General features: G+C 37.1%; 1 protein-coding gene across 1 annotated transcript in view; it reads left to right on the top strand.

Annotated features, from left to right (window-relative positions):
- VPS13B (vacuolar protein sorting 13 homolog B) overlaps nt 1-14192 on the top strand; it is a gene marked incomplete at both ends in the record, with an annotated part of 485525 nt that overhangs the window by 100596 nt on the left and 370737 nt on the right. Inside the window, one exon of the mRNA XM_081996267.1 lies at nt 9589-9773. Coding sequence (XP_081852393.1) covers nt 9589-9773 — 185 coding nt within the window. The remainder of the gene's footprint in view (nt 1-9588; nt 9774-14192) is intronic.

Below are 14192 nucleotides of genomic sequence, written 5' to 3'. Positions count from 1 at the left end.
TGTCCTACAAAATTTTATGCCATATCCTACAAAAATATCTTGTAAATGACTGTATTATTAGCTGCTGAACTGACTGTGAATTTCTCTCAGATTGGAGGGATGGTTTGTGAGAGCTGCTGCTCTTTCTTCTGACAGCATGAATGGATGACGGCTGTAGCTGCTGTTCTTAGGGCTGCCAGTCATGACTCTTGCTCCCCTGATAACACCAGGTTAAGCATGGACCTCCTTGCCAAATGGCAGCAGCCTTTGTGTCCTGTTCCTGTTTTGTGGCATCATGTTCAGCAGAATGACTGCGTTTGTCAGCGCAGTTTTCACTGAGCACTAGCATGTTTCTGAGCCCTCCTGGCTCTCTGCTTTACCTGCTAATGGCAACCAAATGGCTCTGGGTGGCAGATTTAGAAGATTGATTTAATGGCTGTTGCTGCTGCTTCTGGGAAGTGTGTGAAGGGGGAAGGAGGAGAGGAAAAGGGAGAGGGAGGGCAAGGGGTTGCTTTTCTGGACAGTAAAGCGGGCTGCCCTAGGGGAAGGCAGTTCTCTAAACCCTGTTCCATCCCTGTGGATGCTGAGACTGGATTACACTGTGGTATCCAAAGCAATGATATTGGACTTAACAAGTAGTACTTTTTAGTAACTTTTGTTTTGCTTTATTGAACACAGACCTTTGCTGTTTGGAGGTTTACGGCCACTAGCAACTTTTACCTGGTTACCTCTGGTGGTTTTGGTGTTCTTGGTCATCTGCAGCTGTTCAGTTACAGCATCTCCAAGTTCCAGCTGATTTCCCTGCTCTCACCGCCCGCCCCCCCCTCCCCCCCCCAAAGGCAACTATCATTTATCAGGAGGTAAATTATAATGATTGCATTTATTTTGGCCTTGCTGCTTCTCAGCGGAGGAGCTAGTTCTGAAAAATATACAAGGCACAACTCAAATAGTAGATGTAAAAGTGTTCTACTTCTGGTATGGTTCCCTCTGTACTATCTTCCTCAAGCCAGTGGTTCCCTATAGAAAGTCCTTGCTTCTTTCCAGACTTCTTTCTGGGTTTTTTTTTTGTTGGTTTGTTTGTTTTTGGGTTTTATTTTTATATGTTTTGATCTTTGGTCACTGTAATGAATACCAGTTTTTCTCATGGTCCTTATATTTCAATCTCATTGGACATGCAGCTAAATGTCTTATCCCTTCCCTTGTCCCCACTAATATCCACGATCAATGACAATAAGATTCCTTGATCTAAGTAAAAAAGTTACATACCTTCTTGCAGAAGTAAAGAAAGAATAGGTGTTTAAAGTGTAAGTAAGAAAACAATGTCCTATATTGGCATTAAGCGCATTCCATGAGGAGACCCCTTGTCCTATCGCAACAGGTCCAAAGAGGTAACCATATATATACTAAGGACATAAAGAAGATTGAGGGCTCATGTTGTAATCTTCTCAGAGCAGAGAACTTGTAATTTTATTCTTTTATAGATTGCTCATGTCGCTTTAATGATTCTTTCTGTTGATAAGAATTAACTAGTGATTAGAAAAGGTGTTTTTTTCTAAGGAAGAAAGAGCAATTAGTGACTGACCTCCACTTGCAATTTGGTGGGAATTCAGATGCCTAGCATCTGTCCCATTGATCAGCTTTCCCAAAGCCAGTAAGCTGAATTTGATCTAAACACCCTAAATATGTTTCTCTAATGCAGCTGCGCATTTAACACGTTCCTGCATTACAGTTTCAGCAGTCACCTTAGTTTATCATGTGTCCAAAAATAAGACTGAAAACCCAATCCCTTGTTGGGTTATCCCTTCTTGGTATCAACAAATTTTTAGTTCAAATCTGTTGCATTTTGAGGCACATGACTTAACTGGAATTGAAGAGAGAATGCTTTCTTACACTTTTAATCCAGTGGGTGGAAAGACTCATCTGATGCTTAGTGTGGCTGGATTCAAGCTGAGGGAAATAAAGACTTTCCTACCCTCACATTCCAGGTCTTTGTTTTTTCTTTCAGCCTTCGACATTTTCTCCTGGTGTCTCACAGCAGATAAAGTTTCAATAACCATCCCGCTGAGGTCACTACTTCTTACTTCCTTGTATTATTATTTGCATGTGATGATCATAATTTTCAATGTGCAGATGTAATAGAACTAAATAATTTTAAAAACAATCCAAGTTTAGAGCTCTTAGCATGTATGTTGAGAGTCTTGCATTCTTTGCTTCAATGTGATTTTTTTTTGTTGTTTGCAAGGTTTCTTCATTTATATGTTTGGTTTCAGTAATTTTTTTTTTTCTTGTAACTTATTTCTTGCATTTATTTTTGCTTTTATGTATAAAGCTAAATTTTATTGTTCCATTAAAACACACGCACACTGTACTGAGAATTGAGAATGTATATTCTCTGATCATTTTCTAAGACATATTGAAGCTTGTACTTTGCCTGCGTTGTTTTGTTTTCACAATTGTTTCAAGGCAATCTGTGTGTTTTTTCTGAAATTCACATATGATTTAACACTTCACATTTTTCATCACTGACAATTTCAATTCCAGAACTGATGTTAAAAAAACCCCAACTATAGCGGTCAGTTTTGAAATGATCGTGTTCTTCCCTTCTAGTCCCTAATCTAAAATTTTCAGAAATATAAAGTTACTTTTTTTTTTAGTTTATTGAAAAAAAAAAAAGAAAAAAGTTGATGAATCTTGAAGTTAATTGTTTCCTCCCTTGTACTAAATTGTATGATTAGCAGTGTTTCCTACAAATAAGAGGCAAAGGCAGTTGCAGCTGCTGAAAAGTCACCTGTGTATGAGAGGACATAAAATGTCAGGCAGCCTTTGGTGAAGCCCACAGAAGAGCCAGAGAGGTTTTGAAGGCATCAGTCTTGGAGATGTTTGTGGAATGAAGTGTTCTAAAGTGGGTTTACTTACTGTTTTTTGATAATAATTAACTTGGTTCTCTAGCACAAATAACTGTTTCTGTCTGAAGACTAAAAATTGTGTTGTTGTATGCAGACGTCTGATATGACTGTTCTTTTTATTATGAGTAGTAGTGACTTCAGTCTTGCATTTGAAAAAAAAAATAGTATTTCCAGGAGTGTACAACTTCCTTTCCCTTTCTTCTTCTCTCCCTGCACGCTCCCTTCAGAATTTTGATATTTGTTAGTAAGTAGTTAGACGTTGTTTCCCTTACCCAATAATAGTTGCTTAAAAGTTAAGAAAAAGGATCAAAATTGTCATCTTATTTAAGTTGATATGAAAGGTCAGATTAAGTAGAAATATGGATTTGTTGTAGGTTTGTAGATGAAGCCTTTGTTCATGTGAAATATCAAACTAGTGTACATTTTCTGTTTGCCTAAGAGGAAAGGTGTGCAAATGCTGACTGAAATTATTTAAGCATTTAAATTACGTTCAGGTTCTTCTAAGGCACAGTTGCTGGGTTCTAGTAGCAGGTTACTGGTTTTATTATTTTGGAAAAAATGAACTAATCGTATTTTACTGTACAGGATATGAGTAATAACAAAAATTAAATTTTTGGAAACATTCTGCAGGTTCCAGCTTTGCAGTTGGGGACTCTATATAAACCTCTGGAGCCAGCTGTTCACCACTATATTCTTTCAATCACTCTGAGGTGTTGATTTTAAAAGAATGAGTTGCTGTTCCTAAAGTCTACAAACTGAAAATATTTCATGGCAGGCCTGTGAACTTACATGGTTTGGTTATATTGGTGCCTATCCACGGTGTATAATAAGGACCAATTCATGTTTTCATTCAAAAACAGCGAAGAAAACTATTTTCTTTAATGGTACGCCAGAGTTATCCGAATATTTCAGCAAGTCTGTATTACAGTTTGTCAGCAAACTGGGTACAACCAGAGTGTATTTAAAAATCATTTAATTAGGACAGATTCATTTTCACTCCATGCCACTACACAGCAAGACTTGCTTGTTCATATTTCCTTAAATTTATTCTGGAACTTGTCCAAGTTCAGCTTTAATGAGTAGCCTATCCTGCTAGTTACATTAGAATTTATTTTCCCCTAGAGAAGAGTGTTTGAATTGGTAGGTTTTTTTAACCTGTTCAGTTAAATGAACATATGTTCAGAACTGCATCTTAACTCTTGAGTGTAAAGATTTGAGAAATAATTATTTCTATTGTTGTTAAAGTTTTGAAGTGCAGTTTAAATGGTGGTTTTAGACTCCAACTATGTGCCATAACTGTTCTAATATGGTGATGAGTTCTGATATGAAGTCACATTCAGTTGCTTAATACAAATGTAATGATACAATATAGAAACACAGACCTAACTTGGTTTACTGAAAAAAATTATTTGTACTTGTATTTTCACTTATTGCTTGAATATATCTCTTGGGTCATGAAACTTGGTTTAAATATAGCTCAGTACCTTATTAATAATGGATTTTCTGTACTAACAGGTGCAGTTTGGTAGCAAACTTGTATTTTAAGTTCTTTTAAATGCATTATTTGTGTTTCAAAACTTTTATAATAAATCCCGAATTATAAATGTACTTTCATCACTAGCCAGGTCTAGTTAAAATTTCCTTTAAGGAACATTTGCGGCACACATGGTACAATACTCCCCTCCCCCTTTGATTTTTTTTTTTTTTCCCCCCCTATAAAAAAGGATTTATTTTCTTCAACTTCCCATTTCTCTGAAGTTATCTGAAAAGGACCAGTAGACTTTATTCATATGGGATTGTTAAAGTATAATAACCATAGAATTTGCATATTGTTAAAAAAACTTCATACACTGTTGTTACCCATAAGGGACTATTTTATGTGAAACTTGTAGGTTTTAAATTTAGCATAGTTCAGAACAGTAGCTGTAATATGTATTAAATGAATAGTCAAACTTTTAAAGCAAAGTCTTTTCTGCTGTCTTACTGTATGCTGTGATTGTCACAGCTTTTCACAGGCTTCCCCTTAAAGTACATGAATTTGTTAATATAAATGTGTTATTTTAGATGGACTTATTTTGGAGGTATGTTCATCCTGAATTTTGCTGAAAAATCTGCTGTTTTCTACCTTCTTCCTCCCTTCTCAGTTTTCTATTAGGGAACCCGTCTTTTGAAATATTAACATGCTTTTTTGAAATATTTGGTTTTAATCATGCAAAATAATATTCAGAAAGAGGGGAAAGTAGTAAATATAAGTTATCTGAAAGGATAACAAAAGGAAAAAGAACAGAAATAAAAAGAGCAGAAAGGAAAAAAGTTACAGTGCACTTCTGCAATGAAATAAATAATAAAAGATAACAGTACATGGCTTGAAAAAGAGGAATACTAGGAAACGTTTGGATTGATATCACCATGTATTACATTTCTTTCCATGTAATGCCTGCAAAAGCTTTGCTAACATGCATATCTAGTTTTCCAGCTTTAATTGTACATAAAAGTAAATGGTTTGTACTGTCTGTTTAATCTTATGTTTTAAAACAATTTTTTTATCTGTTGTGTATTTAACATTTGGTTTTACAGGGATGGATTTTCCTAAGTACAGAATCGCTTTATATACTCCTTTACTTAGGCACACCTTTTCTGCTAAAATTGATAACTTACAGAGCTTGTTCTCACTTTCCTAGAATTTCCTAGAGTGTAAGTTCAAATTCTAACTTGAGACCAGCATTAGGAAAGGTCACGGTTTTGCACCTGTGCTTTCGATGGAACCCAGAGCTTTTCTTCTAGTGACTATATGGACATGTATACATTTACATGGAGGAATGTTTATGCATCTGAGGAGATGAAATGGGAGATATGTTTTTATCTAATTGTGTCCACAAGAGAGTGGTTTTCATGCATCCTCTTGTGTGTGTCGTGTGGTAGAAATTGTCAGAATATGTTTCAGGCTGTTAGTTCCTTTGGCTGTCTATCTGAGTCAGTGTTTTTCTTTATTCTTTTTCAACAAGGTAGCATCTTTCCCTATTTGCCTGACTTAAAGCTGAAAATAATACCAGTATTTGTTTTGTCTTTCCTTAAAATAGTTCTAATTTTCTAACTGGCTTGTTTTTTGAAGTGTAGAGAGAATTTTTTTTTTTTAAAAGGATTTCAAATGTGTTTGGATGCATTCTTTTCTCAGATGGCAACATGTGGTCTTTGTACTTCTTAGGAGAAGAACATTTTCAGGAAAGGTGTGCCATGTGTTTGAACTTCAAACTGAGAGACAGGAAGAGCTTCAGGAATTTTGTACAGATACATCTTGCCCCTTTGGTGACCTACTGTGCTGCAGTTGATAAGAGTTGTGATCCCAGGCAGAGAGGCCAGCGGGTAGTCTGCTTATGTACTCTAGAAAGATCTTTACATGGCTGTCAGCAGAAGAGGAGATGCTTAGCTCCCCCAAGCAGAACAAATGTAATTTTTCTTGTTCTAACTGGTGTCAGCGACTGCTATAAAAAAACCCCCAACCAACCAAACAAGGCTAATACAAGATCTTTTCTGAAAAGGCCTCTAATGAGTTTTGATTGTGCTACCAACAGAGGCTGTACTGATCCAAAATATGGCAGTTCCAAATGCCAAAGACGGATAGTTTCATTCAAACAGAACACTTCTCTTTTGTTTTTAATTCTGAAGGAAATTTCTGCTACCAGACACAAGGCTAAGTTTTTCTGCAATAGCATGAAATGTTTTTCCTTCATCCATGTTTTCTCCGCAAATGGCATTTGAAGCTGGCAGTTGTGTCATTAGCTTCAAATGAGTTGCAACTCAGAGGCAGTCTTGTTGCTGGGTTCCTCCCCCTTCTTCTCAACAGTTTTAGAGACAGGTAATCCCGATTCGAAGCTTTGAGGTTGAAAAACTTTCATCTAAAGAATACTGATTACTGTTACAGGAGGCAACATCATCTGTTTTTGTTTTTCCTTTGACCTCCATCTGTATATATAACCATTTTCTAAGAATCTTTCATGAGTGTCTTCTTTCATATGAATGTATTTTGCATTTATTCCCTTGTTTATATTTTTAGTGAGGAGCAATGGAATTGGCTTTCGTGGATGGGCTTTATCTATGAAACTTTGATCTATGGTGTAGACATCCACAGCTGGCATGGATAGATAATCTCTCTTCAAAGGCAGTGGGCAGAATTAGTGATGTGCAGAAAGAAGTTTCTTTAATCCTCAGATCTAGAATGAATGTATATAACTGCTGTTTTCTTTCCTTTTACCTTAAAAGGGTCTATGCAGCAATCTTAGATACAGATTTTTGTTTATATTGTAGGTATCGTAACACTTGATGAGATTAATTCTTCTTGTTTCAGAGAAGATGTCTTTCAGTTAGCTGTTTCCTGGTATTGACGAGGAATTGAGGGAGGAGATCTGCTTCTCATTTTAAGATGAAAGCTTGTATGTGTGTCGTGGTTCAGCCCCAGCCAGCAACTAAGCCCCATGCAGCCGCTCGCTCATTCCCCCACGGTGGGATGGGGGAGAGAATCGGAAGAGTAAAAGTGAGGAAACTCATGGTTTGAGATAAAGATAGTTTATTAAGTAAAGCAAAAGCCGTGCACGCAAGCAAAGCAGAACAAGGAATTCATTCACTGCTCCCCATGGGCAGGCAGGTGTTCAGTCATCTCCAGGGAAGCAGGGCTCCATCACACGTAATGGTTTCTTGGTAAGGCAGATGCCATCACTCTAAACATCCCTCCACACCCTCCTTCTTCGTCCCAGCTTTATATACTGGGGATGATGCTATATGGTATGGAATATCTCTTTGGTCAGCCTGTGTCAGCTGTCCTGGCTGTGTCCCCTCCCAGCTCCCTGTGTACCCCCAACCTCCTTGCTAGCAGGTCAGCACGAGAAGCTGGACTGTCCTTGACTACTTAGCAACAACTCAGAACATCAGCACATATCAACATTTTCTCATCCCAAATCCAAAACAGCTTCACACTAGCTTCTATGAAGAAAATTGTCCTGGCTGAAACCAGGACAACGTGCAAGTCCAAATTCGAAGTGATGACATTTACCTTTGGCTGTACTACCATGTCAACATGGTAGTTGATACATGTCTTCTGATGTTCAGATTGCTTGTTTATGAACCATGTTTCACATGTCACACAGGCATTATCTGCAGGACATGGGCCAAAAGTGTTAGCAGCAGGATATTTTGCTGTTCTGCTTCTTAATCTAGATGATATTGATCATGGGTCTGAGAAGTGATAATGGACTTGTTTCTTCACAGTTTTCTCGGTGAAGGGCTGCTCTCCCAATCATATGCAGAATGTGCAAGGAAATCTATTTCTTATTGCCAGAATTATTTGTCACTTCATGCTGCTACAGATTTAGAGTTTGAGCGTCAGGAATGGCCTGCTGCTGAATTCATGGAGCCTCCTGCAGAGTCTCTAATGTTCGCATGGACTCATGTATGTCAGGTCATATGGCAGCATTTTCTGGTGGAGCCAGATAGGAGATTGCAATGTTTTGTGACTGCGTGGAAGATTTTCGTGATCTAAAGAGCTATTAAGTATCTGCAAGGGAGTGTCTCACATTTTCAGTACCTCAAACATTTTGGTAAAGGATGTTTTTTTTCCTGGGCTAAGGGACTGTATGAGCAGCTTCAATAGCTTTCCCTCATTTGAGTGTTTATTCCCAATGGAACATTAACTTAATATTGTTAATTTTCATGTGGCTTTAGGATTGTTCCTAAAATCTTCTAATGGAGGAGATCCTTGAGAATGAGAACGAGTTAGTCTGTGCATCTGTGATGATATTTTGGGGACACTAGAGGAAATAATGCTAAATAGCACGAAATGTATTTCAGTGATGGAGCAGGAGGTGATTAGGGCAAGAAAATGATTATGTAAATAAGCCATGGGAAAAGGCTCCAAAATGAGAATATTAAAGAACCTTTGCAGTTTTTGTTGAATGTAGCAAATCAGTCTGTTGCTTAATTTCAGGTAATAGTATATATATTAGGAAGAAGAATAACTTACTGATGTTGCTTTAGTTGTGATAGAGCTTTCTTGTTGATAGTGTACTATATTGTCACAGAAGAATTTTTTCCAAATAGAATGTCCTTTACCTTGCGCTACTGTCCCAATGCTTGTCCCCACCAGTTCCTTCTCCCCAGTTATAAGGTAAAAGGCATTGAAAAATATTAGAATGACTTAATGAGCTCCATGTCAGTCAAATATGGAATATGAGGAGAAATATGGAATGTGGGGCTCTTTGTATTTTGTTGTATAGCTATTGTCTGTATGGGATTTTTTTTTTTTTTTGATCACTGGGCATATCTCATTTAGTGATTCACTGTAAGCTTATAGATAAATTTTTTTGAACAGATTTCATCTGTATTTTTAACAACTGCACAGTTTTATGAGTGGGTTTTATTTTGGTGGGAGCACTTAGACTTGCTTGTATTAAATATTTTAAAACCAAGAGATAACTAGATAAAAATATATGACTTTTCTTCTCATGTTTTGGAGGGAGATATAAAGTTAAATAATGTAATAGAAATCCTGTTTAGGGTGAATTTCAGTATAAGCAGAATCAGGACTTACAAGAAATCTAACAGGCACACAGTATAGTCTGGTATTCTTTGGCTAAGTTTTTAAATTGTTGGTTTTATGCACCAAAGTAATGATTTTCCTTTTTTTTTTTTCCCCTCTCCATATTTTAAACAGGACCAAGCGAACTCATGTCCCGCTAACAGAATGCATATTTGAGCTTCCTAATTTGACAGTTCAAGCAACTAGAGCTCAAACTCTTCTGCTTCAAACTATTTATCAGAGCTGGTGTCATCCTGTTGGAAATGTCAGTTCGGTGGTAGTAAATGAAGCTTTGCTGAATGAGGTTTTCCAGTCTTCAGGTAAATATGTGATGCTTTTGGTTAAGTATTTATTATGGTACAGTGCACTGCTAATGCATACAACCATAGCCTTTAAATCCAGGTGTTTACTTACAGTACTTAACAGACAGAAGATTTTTTTGTGTGTATATGGGCATTTATAGCTTATGCTTAAAATCCAGGATGTAAGCTAAGCCACCAAGCTTCACTCCTTGGCACCAATTTCTGGATGCATTTAATGTTCCCATACAGGATAATTTTTCCATGCCTCCCTCTTCTGAAACATCTACCGTTGCTGCCTTATGTGGTGCAATGTTGTAATTTAAGATCATTCAGAGGTGAAGCTGTTGGAGGAAATAGAAAATACTGAATTACTAAGGGCTTTATTAGTCAATGGCATGCATTGAATTTCTTGAAGGGCTGCAGGTGTTTTTCATTCAGTTTCATAAATAAATGTTAGTTAACGGTTTTGAAATTGCTGAAGATATGCAAGTCTTAGTTATGGTGTAAATAATGAAATCAGTTACCTGTCATCCCTTTGCAAAACACCGATGGATTTTAGGAGTAAATTAAGGATTTTGACTAGTTTAGAGGAGACCACAGTCTTCACATGCATAAAGGTTATCCAGAAGAAGATAATACATTTTTTTTTCTTTATACTTCTATGCAGGCTGGAATAATTTAGACTCACTATTGTTTAGACCCATTATTGCTTATCTGTTGTGAATAAACACAGAACAAGAATGATTGAGCTCTTTTGGAATGACCATCATTAGCAGTCTTGGAGAAAGTGTTAGAAGAATGGTTCAGATGTAGTGAATCATAGCTTGAGGCAGAATGGTAGATTAGACTACCACTGTAAGTCATTTAAGTCAAACCAGTCCTGTTTTTCTCAGTCCTATCTTCCCTTTTCAGTCCTGTTGTTTTTTAAAGTTAAATATGTGTTGATCTGATGGTGCAGAACTTGTATTTGCAGGTGTGTAACCTTTAACTGTTGAAGTGCTTAGTTTTTGCTTCTTTCCCAAAAGTCACTGATTCTCTTAATTCCATGATTGTGTGTGGGTCATCTAAGAATGAGGTTGTGAGGTTTTATTTTCAAGTACTGGTACTTCTGAAGGTAGCAGGTTTGTAATCCACACCTCAGAGAAATGTGAAAATACAGTCATTTGATCATTTCAGATAGACTTTAAGTTTGCACAGTTCCAAACTAACCTGTTCCATCATTCAATACCTTTCAGTCCTTCAGCTCAATGAACTGTGATACAACCGTGCTAACAAAGTATCTGCAGGATAGAAATCTGGAACACACATTTTAAGTCTTACAGTAAATTAACAGTATAGTCACTTGTTTTAATCTTCTCTTGGTATTGGCTTAATGCTTGACCTGGTAAGTTTTATACTTCTGTAGTTGTACTTCGCATTAACTAGATGAAGGTAGCTTTGAGTTCAAGTGTATGAAATGATTGCTGTCTACACTTTTGCCCAGATTCTTGGCTTGCTTGATTCTCTAAGTCTACTACCTTTTGTTGGAATCCCTTTGTGTAAAATTTAGTATCATCCCTTGTTGAAAATCGTCTTTGTACTTAGTGTCAGCTTCCACATACTTTAACAATAACATGTATGTGTGTAAGCTTCTAAAAAAACCTGACTGTAGTTGCACAGGGAAGTTGGAATTTCAGCTTTTTTCTTTTTTTTTTTCCTTTTTTCCCTCTTATTTCGGTGAAGTAACTATGAGGATAATGTAGTCAATAAGGAACTTTTCAGTAAAAGAGGCACATGTGTTTATCACTGATATTCTTATACTGCCATTCAGCTTAGTTTCTCCAACATAAAACAACAGCTGACAAATGTTCCTTGAGAGTCCTTGATTTGGGTTCCCACCTGCCATTGTATGCCCCTGTGCTCCTCTGGGCTTGTGCAGGTTGGTCTTTGAAGGTGAAGGGCTGATGGATTCTGTGGTGTGTCTGGCAGTAGCCTGGCAGGGTAATATTTGGGCTTCCCCTCCTGCCACTGTGTGTCTGAGCGTATTTGTGGGTGTACAGATGAGCTTTTATCATATAACCTAGCGTCTCGGAAATAGCAGCCTTTTTGTCAATGATACTGTGTTTTCCATCTGATCACAGCTCATTTTCAGCTATGCACAGTAGTGCAAAAATACTATTATAAAAAGTATTTTCAAGAAAATAGCTTTGTCTCCCTGTGGTGTTGTGGGTTAATTGTTTTTCATCAATTTTGTACAAATAATGCAAGTATAAACACATTTGCTTTATTTTCTTTTATAGCTCTTTCCCTTTGTTCCTTGGCTTTTTCTGATTTTATTTCAATGAAATCATAGTTTTCTTGCAGGAAAAATTAACGGTATGATTAAAGATCTTCTTACCTTCACTTTATCCTATTTCCCAGGGGATTTCTTTTGTGAAATGCATGGGTTTCATTCTGCTGTTACAAGAATTGTAAACTGTGTGTTTCCTGAATAATGTTGCCCAAATTATCTTCTACCTTCACATTTTCAAACTTCTAAAAGCCATCTTTCTAACTACTTAGAAACGTAGTGGCACAAACAGCTATGTCTATCTAGATTCTTATCCTCCTGTTAAAAATAAATAACCCCCACTCCCACCCAGACATGACATTATTCTCAAAAAAAGAAAGGGCTTTTGTAGTTTGTCTTCCTATTTTTAATGGTCTGTTGCTATCCAGAGATTTTCAGCAAATCTGCCTGCCTACAGTCTGGATCACAGGATTTTGCACATTCTTGATACACAGTAGAACACTATGTTTGTTTGGTTTTTGTCCTTTGTGAACAAGCTGTGCCCTTCTATAGAAGTGTTCTAGTTATGCATTACCCTTCCAGATCTGTTCTGCCAATTTTGAAAATATACTGAGACTTCAGATTTTCTTCTGTAGTGTACTACTTGCACATAGCTAGTCTTAAATGTGTTTGCCATTTGTTTACATAGCCTACATCTTTCTCAACAATCTGTGTCTGTATTACCACTTCTTGTGTGTTGATTGAAGACGGTTATTGGGCTGAGCTCCTTATGTCTTCATTGAGGCTTTGTGCCAGGTGCTCCTTGTCGAGTGGGTGATGTGCCTCCAAACACATTGATTCAGGATTACTTGAACTGAAAATTGATGCCACCAGCCTTTGTATCCTCTCAGCATAAATCTTTTTTAACAGGAATTATGGTCCCTAGTTGTATGTTTTTTCCAGCACAGCTATCTCCTCCAGTTTTTAAAGCTGCAACACTGAAACTGTACTTATAGGCTAAGACATGCTGTAAGTCAAGAACAACAGATGAATTAGGGGGGAAGAAAGAAAGAAAAAATGGGAAGGAAAAAGGGAGAAAAGGGATCAGCTAGTAAAAAGGGAAACAGGTGCAGGGGAAGACAGAGCAAGGACAAGCAGGTAGAAAGAGTTGAAGTTGAAAAGCAGGAAAACAAAGACAAAATTTAATCAGAAGACAAGTACAGATACGTGAGTTGCAGGAGGAAGAGAGAACATCAGAGAAGGCGGCATGACTGTTGACCCTTTGACATTCTGTAAAGAGTCTCCCAGGTATGGAGGCCTCTTTGGGAACCTGTCTGCTGGGTAATTGCTGAAAGACTTTCCCTGGATGTAGTTTAAAAAGGGAGCTCTGCACCATGTACTTCCACAAACGTAGGAACAGAATTTATAGCTAGTATCTGGGATTCTGTCCTGTGGTTTCATTGGGAGCAGAGATGTTTTTCTGCTCCAAAACTTCCTTCAAAACTAATTTAGGCTGAAGGTGGCATAGGGATTGAGAACAAACTCTCAAGCTCTTTACCTGTACAAATTCTTGTTGGGAATAGATTCCTGGAATACCAGGAAGGGGAAATTGCTTAAAGATTAACGTTCTTATGTCCCTACGTACCTTCTTCCCTGTGCTTTCCAGAAACCTTTTTCTACCAGGAGAAAAACACTTTCTTTAAGTATTTAATAATTTGTTGGTTATTATACTTGCTGTCTTCATCAGATAGTCCAAGAGTTTCTCTTTTCATTAACTTGTCCAAAAGCAAGCTGTTTGGAAATGTATGTTTTGAAGTCTCAAAAGCAAGTTGTGTGTGTGTTTGGTTTCTGACAGAATTCAAGAATGAAGTGGCTGTACGACTTAAAATTTGCATTTGTCATACATATTAGTAAGGTCTGTTATCTTAAAACCACCAGTAAAAAGATGTGTACAGTACTGACTAGCTGATTGAGCTCAGAACTTGTGGAAGACAGGTGAAATGAGTATTTCAAGGATATATGGTTTGTACACTAGATATTTATTATAAATATGTTTAAATATTATGCTTCCCCTTGAGACTATTTAATTCTGCTGAGAGCAGATTTTTAATTCTAACTGATTTTGAATTTAAAGAAATAGGTAATGGCTTAATGGGATTTGTGAAAGCACCTAACTCGCTCATTGCAGT

This window comes from Phaethon aethereus (genome assembly GCF_964289735.1).
Source record: "Phaethon aethereus genome assembly, chromosome: 2".
Lineage (NCBI taxonomy): Eukaryota > Metazoa > Chordata > Aves > Phaethontiformes > Phaethontidae > Phaethon > Phaethon aethereus.
This window is presented reverse-complemented; position numbering and strand designations above follow the sequence as displayed.